This window comes from Cervus canadensis, chromosome 26 (assembly GCF_019320065.1).
Source record: "Cervus canadensis isolate Bull #8, Minnesota chromosome 26, ASM1932006v1, whole genome shotgun sequence".
In the NCBI taxonomy this organism is placed as follows: domain Eukaryota; kingdom Metazoa; phylum Chordata; class Mammalia; order Artiodactyla; family Cervidae; genus Cervus; species Cervus canadensis.
In genome coordinates, this window is record NC_057411.1 from 22,050,340 (window position 1) to 22,075,325 (window position 24,986).

Consider the following 24,986-nt stretch of genomic DNA (forward strand, 5'->3'; position numbering starts at 1 on the left):
AGACCAGAAACACGAAAAGGATGTTCCCTCTTGCCACTCTTATTCAACATAGTTTTGGAGAGAGAGTTCTTGGTGTCTCTAGCCCTTCCTCGATGCCACTCCTAAGTATTGTATTTTAATGCAATTAAAAATGAAATAATTTTATGAAGATTTTTTTAGATTAAATGTTTAATGGGTATTACTTCTACAAAGCAATTTGTGAAAGTAATTTGGATATAAATATAAGAATTGTCATAATTATTTGAAACACAATTGCTTTAATGGTCTATTTTATCTAAAGCTAGGGAAAAGGTGTCACTCAGTTATAACCTAGAATGATGTCAATAAAAAAATTAGTTTGCTGGAACATTGTAAAGTATACTCCTAAATCTTTTACTGGATTATTAAAGCTTTAACTGTTAAGAATCATTATTTAGGATTTCATTTAGGGTTATTTTTAGGATTAATTATTTAGGATTATTAGAAGGAACATTATTTAGGTTTAATATTAGAATATACACTCTTATTTCCAGGTTTAATTAAGACAATGTTCAAAATCATTAATTATAAGAAAATATAGTCCCAAGACATGCTGTGAATCAAACCTATTATTTTGAATATCTTTTCCTTTATTCTCTGTCATGTTATTTGTAACTTGTTTATATGCTTCAGATTTAAAATACATATATAAGAACAGCAAAAAGTGTTAAATTACACGAATGACTTAAAACCTAGGCTAAAAGCTGACTGATGCTTTAACAGTAGCATATGATTAATTTTAGTTCATTATTTAAAGAAAACACTGCAATAGGATTTTCTGTTAATAATGCCAGGTTTAAAGCAAGATGGCAATTAAATACCCCCTTTTATCATTTGTACTTTTTCTTTAGAGCTCACTTAAGTTGAAACTAACACTATCAATAGCCTTTCCTGCATTTTAAAAGTAAACTTTACAGTGATCATGGATTTTAAAATAATATCCCTGAAATAAATATTATCTGACCTTCTGTGGAATCTGGGCGAGGGCTGATGCGATCATATTAGACTTTTCTTCTGAGAGGTTTTTGAGCATTGACCCCAGAGTAAACACCACGACTCCATCTTTTCCAGAGCTTTGAACAAACTCTTCGAGCTCCTGTGAAGAAAACAGTCTTTGAAATATAAAAATTCACAGTTATAATAGACGTTACACCCTTTTTTCAATGTGTCTGAATTATTAGAACAATTATGTATTTTCATTATGTTAACCATTTCAATGTATAATAGAAAGAAAGAAAGTGAAGTCTCTCAGTCGTGTCCGACTCTTTGCGACCCCATGGACTCATGTAGCCCACCAGGCTCCTCCGTCCATGGGATTCTCCAGGCAAGAATACTGGAGTGGGTTGCCATTTCCTTCTCCAAGTGATCTTCCCGACCCAGGGATCGAACCCAGGTCTCCCACATTGCAGGCAGATGCTTTAACCTCTGAGCCATGAGGGAAGTCCCAGTGTATAATAGATGACCTGAAATCCTTATTGGGTGAATTAAAATTATTTTTACTAAAGGCTCATTTAGTAAAGCATATTTGAGGTATGTGTGTATCTTTGTGCTTGTGCGTTTGTGTTTACAAATTATTGACTGCCTGTTATCTTTTGCCATTTGCTGAGCTCTTTACATGTATCAGTTAACTTAGATATATGGTGATTTTATGAGATATGTATACATTTACAGATGGGAAATTCTATCTCAGTAAAGTTAAGTAATTTGTACAAGTCTACACAGCAGTAGCTGGCAGAGCAAATTTCTACTTTTAAGTTAAATAGTTAAGGTGATGTGCTGTATATTTAGCCTTAGATGCTAATAAGATTATCTTTCACTTTTCTGATGAATCACAGTCAGTACAATGATACAATTTTGGTATATTTACTTTTCTCTGTTTTCTAAATTTCTATTATCTTTTATTTTAATTATATATGTATATATATATATATTTTTTTTTCATATAAGTTTCCACATACACAATTAAGAATGAGGTAGCCATGTAACATCTGACCAGACAAGTAATGCCAAAATACCTATAAAGCATAGTGTGAGAATTATAGGAATATACTAGAAATATATAATTTTGAATTAAAAATAAAAACAGTATACTCAATCACACTAAAATAAAAATAAGTCTTTTCATCCTGTGTTGAAATGCTAGCAAAACTAAGCCAATTAAATAAGATAAGAAAAAAATGTGTGAGGTTTGAAATGGAAAGACAGGAAAGAAATTTATATTAAGGGATTTCTCACATGGTTATGGAAGCTGGCAAGTTTAATCTGCAGAACAGCACATTAGGCTGGAGACTCAGAGAAGAGCCACTGCTATAGTTTAAGTCTGAAGGCGGCCTACAGGTAGAATTCAATCTTTTGTTCTAGTCACATCTTCAACTAATTGTATGAGGCTTACCCACATAATGAAGAATAATTTGTTTACTTAGGGTCCACATACTCAAAAGTTGATTTCATCTAAAAAGAGCTTCTCAGTAACTTCTAGAAAAATGTTTGTCTAAGTAGCTGGGTACCTAGCCAGGCAGGTTAACAGATAGAATTAACCATTACACTATGTTTACAGATGATTTGACTTAAGATATAATGTTATCTTTATGTTCAATTATAGCATAGTATTGGAGAAGGAAATGGCAACCCGTTCCAGTATTCTTGCCTAGAGAATCCCTTGGACAGGGGAGGTTGGTGGGCTGCTGTCACGGGGTTGCACAGAGTCGGACACGACTGAAGCAACTTAGGAAAAAAAAAAAAAGCATAATATTCATAAGATGCTAGGAAATATTTTATATAATACATTTTCATGTGTAATGAATAGTCTTTGAACAAGAAAAGAAAATATCGAGGACTACTTTAATCAGATGGTAATACATAATCCAAAATAAAGGCTACTCACCTTCTTACTGTAGTGTATAGTCTAAGAAAATAATGACCATTGAATTCTATGTCTGTTTTCCCCATTTGGGGATCAAATATTGTTAACCATAAACCAGAAATCATTTTAAGAGATAAATACTCATAGCTGGGTCAGAAAGATCCCATGGAGAAGGGAATGGCAATTCCACTCCAGTATTCTTGCCTGGAAAATTCCATGGACAGAAGACCCTGGTGGGTTACAGTTCACGGGGTCGCAAAGAGTCAGATACAACTGAGTGACTAATACTTCACACTTCATTCATGTAGGAAAATAATAAGCACATTTAATTACCTTAGGTAGGGGTTTTGCAGGCTTGCAGTGCAGTCCTCCAACAAACTCAGTATTAGGTAAGTAAGGTTGAGGAAATTCAAAATCCCAGTAACTTCGAAACAACCACATGTCAGCTTTCCCCATTATCTCACATAGTGTGGTAGGTTTTCCTGAATAAAAATGAAGGATAATGGAAAGGAATCTGATATGTTAAAAGAGAGATGTATCTTCACCTAATTTTCTAAGTAAATTCTTAAAGACCAATACTGAGCCTATGCAACCCAGGTTAAATCAATTGGCCTTTTACCCTGAAGAATACACATAGTCAGAATATGAAAAAGTAAGCACAGATTTAAGTATGGAATAAAACCAAAAGCCTGTTGCTTTCTCTCTGTCAATGGAGTCTTTCATCTTGAGCTAAGCCACTCATGTACTTCTACTAAGTACAAGAAACAGGCAGCAATCCTCAGCCTTCTATGGTAGAGTCACACCTTCTTTTCTGGAATTCCAATTCATCTCATCATTGCTCCAAAAGTCTCTGATTATGTTGAAAAACAACTTGTGCTTTACCCATGTCTTTTCTACTGTTTTCAAGTGTGCTATTACAACTAATTACCTCCTGAGTACTTTCAATGCAATTCTTAAAGTGACTGTCTCCTTTGCTATCATTAATGAAAGTTCTTATTTTACAAGATTTTATCCTCATTGGTGAAGATATTGCACTGCAAAATAATCTGGTGGTTAAATAGTTTCTATTTTATAATGAAGCTTACCCAGCTTTTGGTGTCTTTTTGAAATATGTGCTCCATGTCACTGATAGGAGGAAACCATAGCTATCTGGTTTCTCACCACATGACTTTTTGAATATTCTCCTTGATGTTCTAAGTGTGCTAAAGTTTTGATTAGAAAATATAAGGGATTTGAACTCCTAGGAAGATGCACCTGCATAAGAGATCAAGGCAAATCTCAGTAAATGAGAGGTTTTATTCTGGTAATGGTAATATCCACTTTCATACTCAGCACATATCTTTAGGAAAATGTACATAGGTTTTACTTTATCATTTATTTTTTTTATTTACTTTTGAGCTAAAATACATTGAAGTTAATTGTTAACTGGGAATATTTCTGTCTAGTAGAAAATATCATCTCCCAAATTTCAATTTTATTGCTCTATAGGATATTTTTTGACCATTGTTTTGTCTAACCTAGGAGTTTTATTCTAAAATTCCTTTACCCCCTTTTTATAAGATTTATAAAGAGCTTCTCAATTTTTTGTAATGAATGCTGGCTTTCTTTTTTTTTCTCATCAATTATTTGAACATATCTATGACATGTTTTAATGAATAATTTTATAAATTATGTTATATTTTTGAAATTTGAAAAACATACTTGCAATACATAACATAATGAAGATTTTAAATTCTGAATAGCTAAATTATATCTATATCTTAGAGCATTTTAACATTTATGAGAGTAAAAGAAATGTGTTTCTTCTATTTACCAAGTTTTTACTCTTCTTCTCAGATTATTGATATATTCCACCAAAAAATATTCTAAGTTGCTAATAACTATGGAAGAATAAGGGACAGAGTAATACCCTATCACTAAGGCTTCACTCAAAAAGATGTACCCAAACTGAGTGTCAGACAGCTGAGACCAGAAGTAAACAAACAAATTCAACCAAGTCGTAGATCAATCAAGGCTTAATCCATGATCAGAAAATGTAACCTAGATGAGATTTTAAGTTATTTTTTTCTTAGTGTTGCCTTTTGTAGCTTGAACTCTCAACATGGATGTGTGATGGTTTCTGCCCACATCTTATAGGGCCATGTCTAGAGATATAAGCACCTGTTTCTGTCACAAAATGCCCAGAAGAAGTTTCAGTGCAACATGTCGACCTTTACTAGGTCATATGAATTTTTTTTAACATATTGCATATTGCCAGGCAGCAGAGTTCATTAGAAGCACTCATGTTGTTTGTGAGATGTTGAATTATTTCTCAGAGGAAATATTGAATAGATACTCAAAAAAGGAAGTGACTATATAAAATAAGAGATTATAGCTATAATTTTTTGACATTTTTATGAATAAACACAATTTTTAGTAATGATAGGGTATTAGAGATACATCTGTTAAAATTAGTAACAAGGAAAATAATAAAAGTTCATATGAAAAAGAAAAAGTTCCAAGTGGACAAATCATTCCTGAGAAAGAAAAACAAAACTGTAGGCATCACACACTTTAATTTTAAAGAATATTATAAAGGCATAGTAATCAAAATAATACATAGGTTTAAAAACAGTCACCAGGTCCGTTGGAACAGAAGCAAAAGCCCAAAGATAAATTCATGCATATTTAGTCAACTAGTATTTCACAAGGAAGCCAAAAATATTCAATGAACTTACTCCACTACAAAATTATATTAAAATGGATCAGGCTTAAATATAAGACCTAAAACCATAAAATTCCTCAAAGAAAACAATGGGAAATAATTCTTGACATTCATCATGGCAGTGAATTTAAATATGACACCTAAAGTAGAAGCAACAAAATTATAAATGAACAAGTGGAACTACTTACAACTAGAAGTTACTGCACACTGCACAGAAAAAAAGAAAAATGATCAACAAAAGAAGAAGGCAGTGTATGAATAAAGAAAAATTTTGTAAAGCATAAGTTTGTGTATTTGTTGTTCAGTCACTCACTCATGTATGGCTCTTGGTGACACCATCAACTGCAGCACACCAGGCTTCCCAGTCCTTCACCATCTCCCGGAACTGACTCAAACTCATGTCCACTGAATTTGGTTGGTGATGCCATCCAACCATCTCATCTCCTGTGGTTCACATTTCCTTCTGCCTTCAATCTTTCCCAGCATCAGGGTCTTTTCTAAGGAGTTGGCTCTTCACATTTAGGTGGCCAAATCATTGGAACTTCAGTTTCAGCATCAGTCTTTTCAATGAATATTCAGGATTGATTTCCTTTAGGATTGATGGGTTGAATCTTCTTGCAGTCTAAGGGACTCTCAAGAGTCTTCTCCAACACCACAGTTCAAAAGCATCAATTCTTCAGCACTCAGCCTCCTTTATGGTCCAACTCTTGCATCCATACATAACTATTGGAAAAACCATAAATTTGACTATATGGACCTTTGTTGCCAAAACAATGTCTCTGCTTTTTAATATGCTGTCTAGGTTGGTCATAGCTTTTCTTTTAATTTCATGGCTGCTGTCACCATCTGCAGTGATTTTGGAGCCCAAGAAAATATGGTCTCTTACTGTTTTCATTTTTTGCCCATCTATTTCCATGAAGTGATGGGACCAAATGCCATGATCTTTGTTTTTGAATGTTGTTTTAAGCCAGTCTTTTGATTCTCCTCTCTCACCTTCAGCAAGTGACTCTTTAGTTCCTCTTTGATTTCTGCCATAACTGTGTTGTCATCTGCATTTCTGAGATTATTGATATTTCTCCCAGAAGTCTTGATTCCAGCTTGTATTTCATCCAGACTGTCATTTCACATGATGTACTCTGCATATAAGTTAATTAAGCAAGGTGACAATATACAGCCTTGACGGACTCCTTTCCCAATTTGGAACCAGTCTGTTGTTCCATGTCCAGTTCTAACTGTTGCTTCTTGACCTGCATACAAGATCTAAGGAGGTAGGTAAGGTGGGCTAGTGTTCACTTTCTTGAAGAATTTTCCAATTTGTTGTGATCCACACAGTCAAAGGCTGTGGTGTAGTCAATAAAACAGATGTAAATGTTTTTCTGGAATTCTCTTACTATTCTAGGATCTAGCAGATTTTAACAATTTCTGCTGGATCTCTGGTTCCTCTTCCTTTTCTAAATCCAGCTTGAACATCTGGAAGTTATTGGTTCATGTACTGTTGAAGTCTAGCTTGGAGAATTTTCAGCATTACTGTATTAGCCTGTGAAATGAGTGGAAATGAGCAGTAGTTTGAACATTCTTTGGCATTGCCTTTCTTTGGATTTTGAATGAAAACTGACTGTTTCCAGTCCTGTGGCCACTGCTGAGTTTTCCAAATTTGCAGGCATATTGAGTACAGCACTTTCACTGCATCATCTTTTAGAGTTTAAACTAGCTCAACTGGAATTCCATCACCTCCACTAGCTTTGCCAACAGTGATGCTTCCTAAGGCCTACTTGACTTTTCATTCCAGTATGTCTGGCTGTCGGTGAGTGATCACACCATAGAGGTTATCTAGGTCATGAAGATCTTTTTTGTATAGTTCCTTTGTGTATCTTTGCCACCTCTTCCTAATATCTTCTGCTACTGTTAGGTCCATACAATTTCTGTCCTTTTTTGTGCCCATCTTTGCATGAAACATTCCCTTGGTATCTCTAATTTTCTTGAAGAGATCTCTAGCCATTCCCATTCTATTGTTTTCCTCTATTTCTTTGTATAGATCACTTAGTAGGAGTTTCTTATCTCTCACTTATATTCCTTAGAACTCTGTATTCAGATAGGTATATCTTTCATTTTCTCCTTTGCCTTTTGCTTTTCTTTTCTCACTTAGGTGTTATCATCTAAAATATAGGGAGAACTCACAAAATTCAATAACACAAAAACAAATAATTCCTTAAAAAATTAGCTGAAGACCTGAATAAGCATTTTTTAAGGAAAAGATTCAAATAGTTAATAAGAATATGAAATGATGCTCAACGTTACTAGTTACCAAGAAAATTCAAAGCAAAACTACAAGGAAGTAACATCGTGTACCTGTTATGATGACGATCATCAAGATGATAAGAGACAACAAATGTTGGTGAGTAGGTAATGGAAAGAGACAACTTTACACTGTTAATGCAAATGTAAATCAGTATAGCCAATATGGAAAATGTGATGGTGATTCCTCAAAATTTAAAAATAAAGCTAGCATATGATCCAAAATTTCCACTTCTGGATATAACATTAAAAAAGAATAAAGCAAAACAAACAATCAAACAAACAAACAAAAACAAATCACTGCACTCTCAGGCTCATTGAAGCATTATTTACAAATTTACAATAGCCAAAAACATGGAAACAAATTAGGTGTTTATAAATAGGTGAATGGAAAAAGAAAACATGATGAGAGATGGAGTAGAATATTATTAAGTCATGAGTAACAAGGAAAACTTGCCATTTGCCTCAACATGGATGGACCTTGAGGATATTATGTTAAGTGAAGTAAGACAGGGAAATAGATCACTTATATGTGGAATCTAAAGAGAAAACAAAACAAAAACTAAAACAAGCTACAGACACTGAGAAGATTGGTGATTGCCAGATGCTAGGGTTGGAGCATGGTCACAACAGGTAGATGGTCAAATGGTACAAAGTTCCAGTTCTAAAGTAAGTAATTAGGGAGTGTAATTTACAGGCTGGTGACTCTAGTCACTAATACCGTATTATGTTTGAAAGGTACTAAGAAAGTAGCTATTAAGAGTTCTCAAGTAAAAACCATTTGTATTTATGTGTAGTGATGGATATTATCTAGAGTTATTGTGATTGTTTCACAATATGTACAAACGTCTAATCATTTTGTTGTATACCTCTGTTGAAACAAAATTATTTTAAGGCAGGACAGAAAATTTTTGCATAAAAATTTCTCTGCCAGTTGAGGTAGTCCCCATTTTAGTCTGCAATGTGCTTCTGCGTTAAACATTAACTAGACCCCCTTAGAAGACACAGGAAAGCTTGCTTACAAAAAAGAAAAATTTTCCTCCTTGCACTAGCAAGGTAACTCCTTAGGAGGTAACATTCCTTCCTTAACCTCTTCAGTGGTCACAATGACCCACTACTCATTTTTTAGGACTACATAAACTGGTGATCAAATGTTGTGATGTATAACCCTTTCTCTCAAAAACTTATATGACAGTTCTTTAACTTCTAATGGGCAGAACATTCCTCAGAGATTCCTGACAGATTTTCTCCAGGGTTATAATCCTCAGGTTGGCTCAAATAAAATTGTTCATTTCTTTCATAGGTTGACTATTGATTAACATTTTTGTCACCAACTGCAACTAATACAATGTTACATGCTAATAATACCTTAAAAAAATCTATCTGAAAGTGAAAGTCTCTCAGTCGTGTCCAAATCTTTGCGACCCCATGGACTATACAGTCCATGGAATTCTCCAGGCCAGAATACTGGAGTGGGTATCCTGTCCCTTCTCCAGGGGATCTAAAAAGATCTAGCTAAAGAATATAAGAAAGATTCTGCTTTCTCAAGGGTAATTTAGCCTTATGAAAAACTTTCTTAACATAATTACATAATCACCTTAACATAATAAAAAATAAATTATTTGAAAGGAAAATAGAAGGGGTAAATGGACTTGATAAAATAGAGAAAAATTTTGTGCTTAGGGTCAAAAGTCACTGCTGCTGCTGCTGCTAAGTTGCTTCAGTAGTGTCCGACTCTGTGCGACCCCAGAGATGGCAGCCCACCAGGCTCCCCTGTCCCTGGGATTCTCCAGGCAAGAACACTGGAGTGGGTTGCCATTTCCTTCTCCAAAAGTACTAGTTGACCTCTAATGCAATTTTAAATAGAACAACAAGAACAAAACACTGAGGTGAGTTTAAAAAAAATTAGAAATATGATCCTTCAGAAAAAAAAAAAGAAAAGGAAACTTCCTATTTTAACACTTTCGGTTCAGTTCGTTCAGTTCAGTTCAGTCACTCAATTGTGTCTGACTCTTTGTCACCCCATGAACCGCAGCACGCCAGGCCTCCCTGTCCATCACCAGCTCCCAGAGTGCACCCAAACCCTTGTCTTTTGTGTTGGTGATGCCATCCAACCATCTGATCCTCTGTCATCTCCTTCTCCTCCTGCCCTCAATCTTTCCCAGCATCAGGGTCTTTTCAAATGAGTAAGGTCTCCACATCAAGTGGCCAAAGTATTGGAGTTTCAGCTTCAACATCATTCCCTCCAATGAACACCCGGGTCTAATCTCCTTTAGGATGGACTTTAGGATGGACTCCTTTAGGATGGATCTCACACTTTAGAAGATAAGAGAAAATGAAACCAAGCTACATTATTTATTTCCTATTTTCATGCTTACAACATTGCAAACCTGGGACCAAGTAACCATTCCTTCACAAAACATAAATATAAAGCCTCAGAAGGTGCAAGTTAATCAGAAAGAAAGCAGTCTGCATAAGAGCAGAAGTGAAAATCAGAAAACTAATGCAAGATTAGAGAAATCAAGCATCCTGTCCGATTTGGGTTCTCCAGACACTCCAAAATATTATGTATGAGTATAGAGAATATTCCTTCTTGGATATATTATCAGTATTTAATCATATAACACAAAGCCATAAAAAGGAGTGTTATTATTTTTTTAAATTCAAAACAGTGTAGCCACAGAAGCTTGGATCTTCTTCACCTAAAATACCTTTTGTGAGTTTTCATACAGTCAGATAAATAACTACCTTTTTCAGAGTATATAAGAATAATAACTATATACACATTTGTCTTACCTAAAACTTTGCTGTAATATTCATCCCATTCTGGAAATACATAATATGAATATATCATGTCACTCACTGTATACAGTAACCAGTTCTTCAGCCTCTGTATAAAAGTCATGTTGTCTGTCAGTCTTGATGTGATACCAGGAATATATGAAGATGGCATAGGAAGCCCAGCACACAGTCTTTCAATGACATTCCCATAGGAAAACCGAAAAGTGTATATAAATGGAATATTCAGGAGTTCAGCCACCAATTCCCCACAAAATATTAAAGGGTCAGCAATACATACATCGAACTTGGCTGCCTGTAGTCTGCTGAGTAACTCCTTGTTTGTGACAGCACTGTCACACACTCTTTTGAAAGTTAAAAGAAATTTTCTGCCTATGTTTGCCAGTTTTATTTGCATTTCCCACCATGAGAATTTTGACACGTCAAAAGAAGCTTCATAGAGAAGGGTATTGAGCTCTTCCATGAAAGTTTCTTTAGTTACCGAAAGCTGGAGGATCTCCACATTATAGGGAATCTTGGTATGATCAATCAGAACACTTTGTGAAGGTACCAGGACAGTTATCTCATGCCCATGATGGTGAAGTTCTTCTAGAATAACTTGTAAATTAATCCAATGACTAAAATCCGCAGGCCATACAAGAACTTTGCCTGTCCTTCCAGAGTCAAGGAGACATAGATGCAGCAGGAAAAGGATGCAGAAGCCTTTCACAGTCTTCATGGTTACCTCTTGCCTGAATTAAATCTGGGTTTAAATCAAGTGCGTGAAACTCACAATCCAAAGATCTCTCCTTAACTTTCTCAATCAGTCCATAGTAGGTTGGGCTGAACTTTGACTTGTGTACTTTGTATTATGGATTAAAATGAAAAACAACTTCTTTGATGGGAAAAAAAAAAAAAAACACACACCTCTATAAACTCAACCCCGCAGTCAAAAGCATCACTTCTTCATGTTCAGCTTTTTTTTATAGTCCAGTTCTCACACCCATATATGACTACTGGAAAACCCATAGCTTTGACTAGATGAACCTATGTTGGCAAAGTAATGCCTCTGTTTTTTAATATGCTCTCTAGGTTGGTCATAGCTTTTCTTCCAAGGAGTAAACATCTTTTGGTTCCATGGCTGCAGTCACCAAATGCAGTGATCGTGGAGCCCAGAAAAATGGTCTGTCACTGTTTCCATTGTCTCCCCATCTATTTGCCATGAAGTGATGGGACAGGATGCCATGATCTTTGATTTTTGAATGTTGAGTTTTAATCCAACTTTTCACTCTCCTCTTTCACTTTCATCAAGAGGCTCTTCAGTTGCTCTTCGCTTTTGGCCATAAAGGTGGTGTCATCTGCATATCTGTGGTTATTAATATTTCTCCCAGAAATCTTGATTTCATCTTGTGCTTCTTCCAGCCTGGCATTTCACATGATGTACTCTGCATATAAGTTAAATAAGCAGGATGACAATATATAATCTTCATGTGCTCCTTTCCCAGTTTGGAGTCAGTCCATTGTTCCATGTCTGGCTGTAACTGTTACTTCTTGACCTGCATACAGATTTCTCAGGAGGCCAGTAAGGTGGTAAGATGGTCTGGTGTTTTCCACAGTTTCTTGTGATGCACAAAGTCAAAGGCTTTGGGGTAGTCAGTAAAGCAGATGTTTTTTGGGAACTGTCCTGCCTTTTCTATGATCCAATGGATGTGAGCAATTTGACCTCTGGTTCCTCTGTGTTTTCTAAATTCATCTTGGACATCAGGAAGCTCTCATTTCGCGTACTATTGAAGCCTCACTCAGAGAATGTTGAGCAATACTTTGCAAGCTTGTGAGCTGAGTGCAGTTGTGTGATGGATTGTACTTTCTATGGCATTGCCTTTCTTTGGGATTGGAATGAAAACTGACCTTTTCCAGTCTGGTGACCACTGCTAAGTTTTCCATATTTGCTGGCATATTGAGTGCCGCACATTAACAGCATCATCTTTTAGAATTTGAAGTAGCTCAACTGGAATTCTATCACCTTCACTAGCTTTGTTCATAGTGATGCTTCCCAAGGCCCACTTGACTTCACACTCCAGGTTGTCTGGCTCTAGGTGAGTGATCACACCATTAAGGTTATTTGAGTCATTCAGATTTTTTTTTTTTTTTGTACAGTTCTTCTGTGTATTCTTACCACTTTTTCTTAATATCTTCTGCTTCTGTTAGGTCCATACAATTTGTGCCCTTTATTGTGCCCATCTTTGCATGAAATATTCCTTTGGTATCTCTAATTTTCTTGAAGAGGTCTCTAGTCTTTCCTCTTCTGTTGTTTTCCTCTATTTCTTTGCATTGTTCACCTAGGAAGGAAAGCTTTCTTTTCTTTCCTTGCTATTCTTTAGAATTCTGCATTCAGTTAGATATATCTTTCCTTTTCTCCTTTGCCTGTCAATTCTCTTTTTTTCTCAGCTATTTGTAAGGTCTCCTCAGAAAACCATTTTGCTTTTTTGCATTTCCTTTTCTTGGGGATGATCTTGATCACTGTCTCCTGTACAATTTCATGAACCTCCATCTAAAGTTCTCCAGACACTCTGTTTATCAGATCTAATCCCATGAATCTATTTGTCACTTCCACTGTGTAATAGTAAAGGATTTGTTTTAGGTCATACCTGAATGGTGTAGTGGTTTTCCTTCCTTTCTTCAATTTAAGTCTGAATTTGGCAATAAGGAGTTGGTGATCTGAGCCACAATCAGCTTCCAGTCTTCTTTGTGCTGACTCTATAGAGCTTCACAATCATCTGCAGGAAAAAAATGTAATCAATCTGATTTTGGTACTGACGATCTAGTGATGTCCATGTGTAGCATTGCCTCTTGTGTTGTTGGAAGAGTGTGTATGCTATGACCAGTGCGTTCTCTTGCAAAACTCTGCTAGGCTTTGCCCTGCTTAATTTTGTACCCCAAGGCTAAACTTGTCTGTTACTCCAGGTATCTCTTGACTTCCTACTTTGCATTCCAACCCCCTATGATGAAAAGGATATGTATATATACACATACATATGTGTGTGTGTGTGTGTGTGTGTGTGTGTGTGTGTGTATGTGTGTGTATTTGGTGTTAGTTCTAGAAGGTCTTGTAGGTCTTCACAGAACTATTCAACTTCAGCTTCTTTGGCGTTAGTGGTTGGGGCATAGACTTGGATTACTGTGATATTGAATGGTTTTCCTTGGAAACGAACAGAGATCATTCTGTCATGTTTGAGATTGCACCCAAGTATTGCATTTCAGACTATTTTGCTGACAACGAGGGATATTCCATTTTTTTCTAAGTGATTGTTACCCGCAATAGTATATATAATGGTCTTCTGAGTCAAAATCTCCTATTCTAGTCCATTTAGTTCACAGATTTCAAAAATGTCAATGTTCATCTTGCCATCTCCTGTTTGATCACTTCCAATTTGCCTTAATTTATGGACCTAACATTCCAGGTTCCTTGCAATATTGTTCCTTACTGTAATATTGTTCTTTTTAGCATCACAGTTGACTTCCATCACCAGTCATATCCACAGCTGGGCGATGTTTTTGCTTTGGCTCCATCTCTTCATTCTTTCTGGAGTTATTCCTCTACTCTTCTCCAGTAGCATATTGGGCGCATATCAACTTGGGGACTGTATCTTTCAGTGTCATATCTTTTTGCCTTTTCATACTGTTCATGGGGTTCCCAAGGCAAGAGTACTAAAGTGGTTTTCCATTCCCTTCTCCAGTGGACCATGTTTTGTCAGAACACTCCACCATGACTCATCCATCTTGGGTGTCCCTATATGGCACGGCTCATAGTTTCATTGAGTTACAAAAGGATGTGGTCCTTATGATCACTTTGGTTAGTTTTCTGTGACTGTAGTTTTCATTCTGTCTGTCCAATGATTGGGCTTCCCTGGTGGCTCAGCTGGTAAATAATCTGCCTGCAATGAGGGAGACCTGGGTTTGATCTCTGGGTTGGAAGATACCATGGAGAAGGGAAAAGCTACCCACTCCGGTATTCTTGCCTGGAGAATTACATGGACTATATAGGCCATGGGATCGCAGAGTAAGACACAACTGAGTGAGTTTCACTTCATATCAGCTTCCCTTGTGGCTCAGCTGGTAAGAATCTGCCTGCAGTGCAGGAGAACTGAGTTTGATCCCTGTGTTGGATGATCCCCTGGAGAAGCAAAAGGCTACCCACTCCAGTGTTCTGTCCTGGAGAATTCCATGGATTGTATAGTCTATGGGATCACAAAGAGTCAGACAGGACTGAGTGACTTTCACTTTCACTTGCCCTCTGATGAATAAGGATAAGAGGCTTACGGAAGCTTATCATTTTTTAGGACTACATAAACTGGCAATATAATGTTCTGATATATAACCTGCTCATGTATAACCCTTTCCCTCAAAAACTTATATGACAGTTCTTTAACTTCTAATGGGCAGACCATTCTTCAGAGTTTCCTGTCAGATTTTCTCCAGGGTTATAATCCTCAGATTGGCACTGATAAAATTTTCCATTTTTTTTCCCCTAGGTTGGCTATTGATTAAATTTTTGTCACCATCTGAAACTAATGCATTATTACATGTTAAGAATACCTCAAAAAATCTATCTAACTAAATAATGCAAGAAAAGTACTACTTTTCAAACGTAATTTACCTCTTATGCAAAATTTACTTAACACATAAACATAATTTAAAAAATAAATTATTCAAAAGGAAAATAGAAGGGGTAAATGGACTTGCCACAATAGAGAAAAACTTTGTGTTTGGGTTCAAAAGTTGACCATAGAACAACAAGAACAAAACACTGAGGTGAGTTAGAAAATAAAGAAACAAGGTCCTTAAAAAAAAAAAACTTTTTTTTCACACTTTAGATGACAAGAGCAGATGAAACCAAACCACATTACTTGCTTTCTAGTTTCATTCTCACCACATTGCAAACCTGGCCATCAACTAACCATTCCTTCATAGGATACAAATATAAAGCCTTCAGTCAGTTCAGTTCAGTTCAGTCGCTCAGTTGTGTCCAACTCTTTGCAACCCAATGGACTGCAGCATGCCAGGCCTCCCTGTCCATCACCACCTCCCAGACTTTTCTCAAACTCATGACAGTTGAGTCAGTGATGCCATGCAATCATCTCATCCTCTGTTGTCCCCTTCTCCTCCCACCTGGTGATGGACAGGGAGGCCTGGCGTGCTGTGGTTCATGGGGTTGCAAAGAGTCAGACATGACTGAGCGACTGAACTGAACTGAACTGAATTTTCTATTGTGTATATGTACCACAGCTTTCTTACCCACTCATCTGCAGATGGACATCTAGGTTGCTTCCATGTCCTAGCTATTGTAAACAGTGCTGTAATGAACATTGGGGTACACATATCTCTTTCAATTGTGGTTTCCTTGGTGTGTATGCCCAGCAATGGGATTGCTGGGTCATGTGGCGGTTCTATTACAAGTTTTTTAAGGAATCTCCACTCTGCTGTCCATAGTGGCTTCACTCCTTTGCATTCCCACCAATAGTGTAAGAGGGTTCTCTTTTCTCTGCACCCTCTCCAGCATTTATTATTTGTAGACATTTAGATAGTAGCCATTCTGACCAACGTGAGGTGGTACCTCATTGTGGTTTTGATTTGCATTTCTCTGATAATGAGCGATGTTGAATATCTTTTCATGTGTTTGCTAGCCATCTGAGTGTCTTCTCTGGAGAAATCTCTGTTTAGTTCTTTGGCCCAGTTTTTGATTGGGCTGCTTATTTTTGTGGAACTGAGCTGTAGGAGTTGTTTGTGCATTTTTGAGATTAATTCTTTGTCAGTTGCTTCGTTTGCTATTATTTTCTCCAATTCTGAAGGCTTTTTCACCTTGCTTATAGTTTCCTTCATTGTGCAAAAGCTTTTAAGTTTAATTAGGTCTCATTTGTTTATTTTTGCTTTTATTTCCATTACTCTGGGAGGTGGGTCATAGAGGATCCTGCTGTGATTTATGTCAGGGAGTGTTTTACCTGTTTTCCTCTAGAGTTTTATAGTTTTTGGTTTTATATTTAAAACTTTAATCCATTTTGAATTTATTTTTGTGTATGGTGTTAGAAAGTGTTCTAGTTTCATTCTTTTACAAGTTTGACCAGCTTTCCCAGCACCACTTGTTAAAGAGGTTGTCTTTTCTTCATTGTATATTCTTGCCTCTTTTGTCAAAGATAAGGTGTCCATAAGTGTGTGCATTTATCTCTGGGCTTTCGATTTTGTTCCATTGATCTATATTTCTGTCTTTGTGTCAGTACCATACTGTCTTGACTGTAGCTTTGTAGTACAATCTGAAGTCAGGCAGGTTGATTCCTCCAGTTCCATTCTTCTTTCTCATGATTGTTTTGGCTATTTGAGGTTTTTTGTATTTCCACACAAATTGTGAAATTATTTGTTCTAGTTCTCTGAAGAATACTGTTGGTAGCTTGATAGGGATTGCATTGAATCTATAGATTTCTTTGGATAGTATAGTCATTTTCACTATATTGAGTCCTCTGATCCATGAACATGGTATATTTGTTCATCTATTTGTGTCATCTTTAATTTCTTTCATCAGTGTTTTATAGTTTTCTATATATAGGTCTTTTGTCTCATTAGGTAGATTTATTCTTAAGTATTTTATTCTTTTCATTGCAAAGGTGAATGGAATTGTTTCCTTAATTTCTCTTTCTGTTTTCTGATTGTTAGTGTACAGGAATGCAAGAGATTTCTGTGTGTTAATTTTATATCCTGAAAATTTACTATATACATTGATTAGCTCTAGTAGTTTTCTGGTAGAGTCTTTAGGGTTTTCTATGTAGAGGATCATGTCATCTGCAAACAGTGAACATTTTACTTCTTCTTTTCCAATCTGGATTCCTTTTATTTCTTTTTCTTCTCTGATTGCTGTGGCTGAAACTTCTAAAACTATGTTGAATAATAGTGGTTAGAGTGGGTACCCTTGTCTTGTTCCTGGTTTTAGGAGAAATTATTTCAAGTTTTCACCATTGAGGATAATGTTTGCTGTGGGTTTATCATATATAGCTTTTATTATGCTGAGGTACGTTCCTTCTATGCTTGCTTTCTAAAGGGTTTTTATCATAAATGGATACTGAATTTTGTCAAAGACTTTCTCTGCATCTATTGAGATAATCAAATGATTTTTATCTTTCAATTTGTTAATGTGGTGTATCACATTGATTGGCTTGTGAATACTGAAAAATCCTTATATCCTTGGGATAAAGAGCACTTGGTCATGATGTATGATCTTTATAATATGTTGCTGGATTCTGTTTGCTAGAATTTTGTTAAGAATTTTTGCATCTATGTTCATCAGTGATATTGGCCTGTAGTTTTCTTTTTGTGTGGCATCTTTTTGTATAGTTTTCTTTTTGTGTGGCATCTTTATGGTTTTGGTATTAGGGTGATAGTGGCCTCATAGAATGAGTATGGAAGTTTACCTTCCTCTGCAATTTTCTGGAAGAGTTTGAGAAAGTTAGGTGTTAGTTCTTCTCTAAATTTTTGGTAAAATTCAGCTGTGAAGCCATCTGGTCCTGGGCTTTTGTTTGTTGGAAGTTTTCTAATTATAGTTTTGATTTCTGTGCTTGTGATGGGGCTGTTATTTTCTATTTCTTCCTGGCTCAGTTTTGGAAAGTTATACTTTTCTAAGAATTTGTCCATTTCTTCCAAGTTGTCCATGTTATTGGCACATAGTTGCTGATAGTAGCCTATTATCCTTTGTATTTCTGTGTTATCTGTTGTGATTTCTCCATTTTCATTTCTAATTTTGTTGGTTTGATTCTTCTCCTTTTTTTTTTCTTTTTTTTTTTTGATGAGTCTGGCTAATGGTTTGTCTATTTTATTTATCTTCTGAAAGAACCAGCTTTTAGTTTTGTTGCTTTTGGCTATGGTCTCCTTTGCTTCTTTTTCATTTATTTCTGCCCTAGTTTTTATTATTTCTTTCCTTCTACTAACCCTGGGGTTCTTCATTTCTTCTTTTTTCTAGTTGCTTTAGGTGTAGAATTAGGTTATTTATTTCATTTTTCTCTTATTTTTTGAGGTAAGCTTTTATTGCTGCAAACCTTCTCCTTAGCACTGCTTTTACTGAATCCCATAGGTTTTGGGTTATTCTGTTTTCATTTTCATTCATTTCTATGCATATTTTGATTTCTTTTTTATTTCTTCTGTGATTTGTTGGTCATTCAGATGTGTGTTGATTAACCTGCATATGTTTGCATTTTTTATAGTTTTTTTTTTCTTGTAGTTGACATCTAATCTTACTGCATTGTGATCAGAAAAGATGCTTGAGATGATTTCAATTTTTTTGAATTTACCAAGGTTAGATTTATGGCCCACGATGTAATCTATCCTGAAGAAGGTTCCGTGTGCACTTGAGAAAAAGGTGAAATTCATTGTTTGGGGGTGAGATGTCCTATAGATATCAGTTAAGTCTAACTGATCCATTGTATCATTTAAAGTTTGTGTTTCCTTGCTAATTTTCTGTTTAGTTGATCTATCCATAGGTGTGAGTGGTGTATTAAAGTCTCCCACTATTATTGTGTTATTGTTAATTTCCCCTTTCATACTTGTTAGCATTTGCCTTAGATATTCGGTGCTCCTGTGTTGGGTACATATATATTTATAATTGTTATATCTTCTTCTTGGATTGATTCTTTGTTCATTATGTAGGGTCCTTTGTCTTTTTTCATGGTCTTTATTTCAAAGTCTATTTTATCTGATATGAGTATTGCTACTCCTGCTAACTTTTGGTCTCCATTTACATGAAATATCTTTTTCCAGCTCTTCACTTTCGGTCTGTATGTGTCCTTTGTTTTGAGGTGTGTCTCTTGTAGACAACATACATAGGGGTCTTGTTTTTGTATACCACCAGCCAGTCTTTGTCTTTTGTTTGGGGTATTCAACCCATTTACATTTAAGGTAATTATTGATAAGTATGATATTGCTTCCATTTATTTTGTTGTTTTGTGTTTGAGTTTATAACGTTTGCTCTGTTTCCTGTCTAGAGAAGATTCTTCAGCGTTTGTTGAAGAGCTGGTTTAGTGGTGCTGAATTCTCTCAGCTTTTGCTTGTCTATAAAACTTTTGATTTCTCCTTCATATTTGAATGAGATCCTTGTTGGGTACAGTAATCTGGGTTATAAGTTTTTCTCTTTCATCATTTTAAGTATGTCCTGCCGTTCCCTTCTGGTCTGAAGAGTTTCTATTGAAAGATCAGCTGTTATCCTTATGGGAATCCCCTTGTGTGTTATTGTTTTTCCCTTGCTGCTTTTAATATTTGTACTTTGTGTTTGATCCTTGTTAATTTGATTAACATGTGTCTTGGGGAGTTTCATCTTGGGTGAAACTGTTTGGGACTCTCTGGGTTTGGGACTCTCTGGGTGTGGGACTCCCTGGGTTTCTTGGACTTGGTTGGCTATTTCCTTCCCCATTTTAGGAAAGTTTTCAACTATTATCTCCTCAAGTATTTTCTCATGGCCTTTCTTTTTGTCTTCTTCTTCCAGGACTCCTATGATTCGAATGTTGGGGCATTTAACATTGTCCCAGAGGTCTCTGAGGTTGTCCTCATTTATTTTAGTTCTTTTTCCTTTTTCCTCTTTGCTTAATTTATTTCCACCATTCTAACTTCCACCTCACTTATCCTATCTTCTGCCTCAGTTATTCTACTGTTGGTTCCCTCCAGAGTGCTTTTATTCTCAGTTATTGCATTATTCATTATTGATCAACTGTTTTTTATTTCTTCTAGGTCTTTGTTAAACATTTCTTGCATCTTCTCAATCCTTGTCTCCAGACTATTTACCTTTAACTCCATTTTATTTTCAAGATTTTGGATCATTTTTACTACCATTATTCTGAATTCCTTTTTGGGTAGACTCCCTATCGCCTCCTCTTTTGTTTGGTTTGGTGGGCATTTGTCACATTCCTTTACCTGCTGAATATTTCTCTGCCTTTTCATCTTGCTTAGATTGCTGTCTTTGGGGTGACCTTTCTGTATGCTGGAAGCTTGTGGTTCCTCTTTATTGTGGAGATTCCTCCCTGTGGGTAGGGTTGGATGAGTGGCTTGTCAATGTTTCCTGGTTAGGGTAGTTTGTATTAGTTTTCTATGGGTGGAGCTGGATCTTGTCTCTCTGGAGTGCAATGAAGTGTCCAGTAGTGAGCTTTGATGTGTCTATAGGTTTGGTGTGACTTCTGCTGCCTACAGTTTAATGCTCAGGGTTATGTTCCTGCTTTGTTGGAGAAGTAGCTTGGTATGTCTTGCTCTGAAACTTGTTGGCTCTTGGGTGGAGCTTGGTTTCAGTGTAGGTATGGAGGCTTTTGGATGAGCTCTTGTTGATTAATGTTCCCTGGAGTCAGGAGTTTTCTGGTGTTCTCAAGTTTTGGATTTAAGCCTCCTGCCTCTGGCTTTTAGTTTTATTCTTACAATAGCCTCAAGACTTCTCCATCCATACAACACTGATGATAAAACATCTAGGTTAATGGTGAAAAGATTCTCCACAGTGAGGGACACTCAAAGAGGTTCACAGAGTTACATAGAGAAGAGAAGAGGGAGGAGGGAGATAGAGGTGACCAGGAGGAGAGGAGGGGAAGTCAAAAGCAGAGAGACCAATCTAGCCAGTAATCAGTTCCCTAAGTGTTCTCCACAGCCTGGAACACCCAAAGAGATTCATGGAGTTAGGTAGAAAAGAGAAGGGAGAGAGAGAAGATAGAGGTGACCTGGGGGAGAGAAAGGAGTCAAAAGAGTAGAGAGCAATCAAGACAGTAACCACACTCCTAAGTAAAAGTGGGTACTGAAGACTGGATTGGTAAAGGCCCAAAACGATAACAAATACCAAAAAGCAAAGACTAAAAATCTAGAGTAGAGGTTAGACTCTCAAAAATACAACATTAAGACACAATCAAAAAATGGGCCAACGAACTAAACAGACATTTCTCCAAAGAAGACATACAGATGGCTAACAAACACATGAAAAGATGCTCAAATCACTCATTATCAGAGAAATGCAAATCAAAACCACAATAAGGTACCATTACACGCCAGTCAGGATGGCTGCTATCCAAAAGTCAACAAACAATAAATGCTGGAGAGGGTGTGGAGAAAAGGGAACCCTCTTACACTGTTGGTGGGAATGCAAACTAGTACAGCCGCTATGGAGAACAGTGTGGAGATTTCTTAAAAAACTGGAAATAGAACTGCCATATGACCCAGCAATCCCACTCTGGGCATACACACCGAGGAAACCAGATCTGAAAGAGACATGTGCACCCCAATGTTCATCGCAGCACTGTTTATAATAGCCAGGACATGGAAGCAACCTAGATGCCCATCAGCAGAGAAATGGATAAGGAAGCTGTGGTACATATACACCATGGAATATTACTCAACCATTAAAAATAACACATTTGAATCAGTTCTAATAAGATGGATGAAACTGGAGCCCATTATGCAGAGTGAAGTAAGCCAGAAAGATAAAGAACATTACAGCATACTAACACATATATATGGAATTTAAAAGGATGGTAATGATAACCCTATATGCAAAACAGAAAAAGAGACACAGATGTACAGAACAGACTTTTGGACTCTGTGGGAGAAGGTGAGGGTGGGATGTTTCGAGAGAACAGCATCGAAACATGTATATTATCTATGGTGAAACAAATCACCAGCCCAGGTTGGATGCATGAGACAAGTGCTCGGGCCTGGTGCACTGGGAAGACTCAGAGGAATCGGGTAGAGAGGGACGTGGGAGGGGGGATCAGGATGGGGAATACATGTAAATCCATGGCTGATTCATGTCAATGTATGACAAAAACCACTACAATATTGTAAAGTAATTAGCCTCCAACTAATAAAAATAAATGAAAAAAGAAAAAAAAAAGGAAAATACAACATTAAAAAAACAAAGCAAAATCACAAAAGTTATTAAATATATATATGAAATTTGCTTTAAAAATAGGGTCTTTTTTTTTTTTGCAAGGTAATAGTGGGTTATAAAAACGGGTTATAGAAATGGGCTATAAAAATTAAAATTAAAGGGGTAATAAAGAACTTAAAAATTAAAAAAAATTAAATGAAAATAATTAAATCTAGGAATTTCTCTGGAGCTGTTGAGGGCAGTGTGGGGTCAGTTCAGTTTCAGATAGTTCCTTGTTCCAATTTATACTTCTTTTTAAGATCTATAAGCACCTTCCAATGTAGTCGGTGCTAACCACAGGGTTTTAATCTGTTGCACCTGTTACTTCCAAAGTGGTTCCCTCTTTTTTGTTTATTTTGGCTTCCTCTGTTTGCAAGTCTCTTCAGTGTCTAATTTCCACCCTGACACAAGGGAGCGAAGGTGGTCACTCATTTAGGCTCACTTGTTCAGTTGTGCTGGGGGGGGGAGGGTGCGAGAAACACTGCAAACAAATATCACTGGTGTGTGTGGGGAGTGTTCACAGTGTCTGGGACACAACTGGGTTGGCCCCTGCTCACAGCGTGTGTGACCTTTCCTAGTCTACACTGCTCAGGCTCCAGGTTGCTCTGCAGGGGAACTATCTAAAGTGGGCCCTGGGTTGTGTGCACTTCCCAAGTCTAGGCCTCTCAGGTTCAGGTTCTCGGGTATTCCACAATGGCACAGACTCAGTTGGGTCTGCATTTTGTGCCCTTCCCAGGTCCGGGCAGCTCAGGTGACCAGGTGCTTGGCAAGCACAGTCTCCTAGGTGTGTGGTGCATCTTATCACCTCCCAGGTCCCAGGTGCTCAGTTTCCTGGGTGCGCCGCGAGAGCATGGTCTTAGGTGTGCCGAGTGTCTCCTCTGGGGAGCTGATCTCTGACTGAGGCCCTCCTGGTGTGTGTCAACCATCCAGGATCTCAGGAAGACTTGGTCAGCAACTGGGAGCCTGCTGGTAGTTTGGTAAAGGGCGCCATGTCTGAGACCAAGATTGGCCCTCGCCTTCCGACTCTGGCTGCCACCTGCCTGCCTCTCTGCCTCCGGCGGGGGCAGGGGCCCGTCCGCAGCCAGCTAGCTCTCCTTTGGTATTTGCTCAGTCCTTTGTTCTGTGAGCAGGCCTGGCAGTGCCTTAGTTTAGAGCTTTTTGTGAGAAAGTTCTTTCTCTTTTTTTTTTCTCTCTCTCTCTCTCTGGCTATCCCACAGTTTAGGTTGCTATCTCACGTTAGCTCCCCCAGATTGTCCTCAGGGCATTCAGACCCGGTCCTTACCCTAGGCATGCGGCCCGTGCCTCCCTCTTCAGCCCCCGCTCACTGCTGGCAGGCTGGAGTGTCTGGTCTACTTTTCTGCTGGGAGTTGTGGTTAGGCACGTATTCTGTGGGGTTTTTTTTTTTTTTTTTTTTTAATCCTCCTGGTTATGTTGCCCTCTGAGATTCCAAAACTCCCCACAGACCCACTGGTGAGAGGATTTCCTGGTGTTTGGAAACTTCTCCTCTTTCACGACTTCCTCCATGGAATGGGTCTCTGTCCCTAACTCTTTTGTCTCTCTTTTTATCTTTTATATTTTGTCCTACCTCCTTCTGAAGAGAATGGGCTGCCTGTCTAGGTGCCTGGTGTCGTCTGCCAGTGTTCAGAAGGTGTTTTGTGGAATTTTCTCAGTGTTCAACTGATCTTTTGAGGAATTTGTGAGGGAGAAAGTGATCTCCCTGTCCTATTCCTCTGCCATCTTACAACCACCCCCCATCTCCAGTTTTTAATACACTGTCTAGGTTTGTCATAGCTTTCCACTCAAGGAGAAAGTGTCATTTAATTTGTTGCTGCAGTGATGATCCACAGTGATTTTGGAGCCCAAGAAAATAAAGTCTGTCACTGTTTCCACTTTTTCCCCACCTATTTGCCAAGAAGTGGTGGGACCAGATGCCATGGTCCTAGTTTTTTTAATGTTAAGTTTTAAGTCAGCCCTTCCACTCTCCTCTTCCACCTTCATCAAGAGGCTCTTTACTTTCTCTTTGCTTTTTGCCATTATGAATTTGAAGTAAAAGATTTTATATTTTGTTTAGAGTAGTGAGGAAATGGAAGTATTTATAGCTTCTATATCAAAATTTCTCAACCATTATAGAGAGCTTGTGGAAATAACCTTTTTTTTATATATATAAAATATTACACACATGAAATGAATCTTTTCCATATGGACGGGAAGACTTGTTGATTCCTGGTAAGACTGACATCATTACAGAGAGCTCTTACATACCTGGAGTGGTTTCCCTACATGAAGAATCATGGCTTACATCTGACAATTGCAGTAAGTGTGAAAGGTAGATGTCTGAATTTCATGGTGTCATATAGACTGTTGATATCATATATGAGGGAATTACATCTAAATATATGAAG

General features: G+C 37.2%; 1 protein-coding gene and 1 pseudogene across 2 annotated transcripts in view; both read right to left on the reverse strand.

The window, feature by feature from the left end:
• LOC122428258 (UDP-glucuronosyltransferase 2C1-like) overlaps positions 1–11,479 on the reverse strand; it is a 32,526-nt gene extending 21,047 nt beyond the window's left edge. Inside the window, exons 1-3 of one of the 2 annotated variants that reach the window (XM_043448161.1) lie at positions 10,677–11,477; positions 3,215–3,363; positions 983–1,114 (exon numbers count right to left, since the gene is read on the reverse strand). In XM_043448161.1, the coding sequence (XP_043304096.1) occupies positions 983–1,114; positions 3,215–3,363; positions 10,677–11,397 (1,002 nt within the window). In that variant the 5' untranslated portion in view covers positions 11,398–11,477. Of the gene's footprint in view, positions 1–982; positions 1,115–3,214; positions 3,364–10,676 lie in introns of both variants that reach the window. The other variant, XM_043448162.1, reaches the window with a different exon arrangement.
• Positions 11,480–13,384: 1,905 nt separating this feature from the next.
• The window catches only part of LOC122428262, a 33,050-nt pseudogene continuing 21,448 nt past the window's right edge, over positions 13,385–24,986 (reverse strand).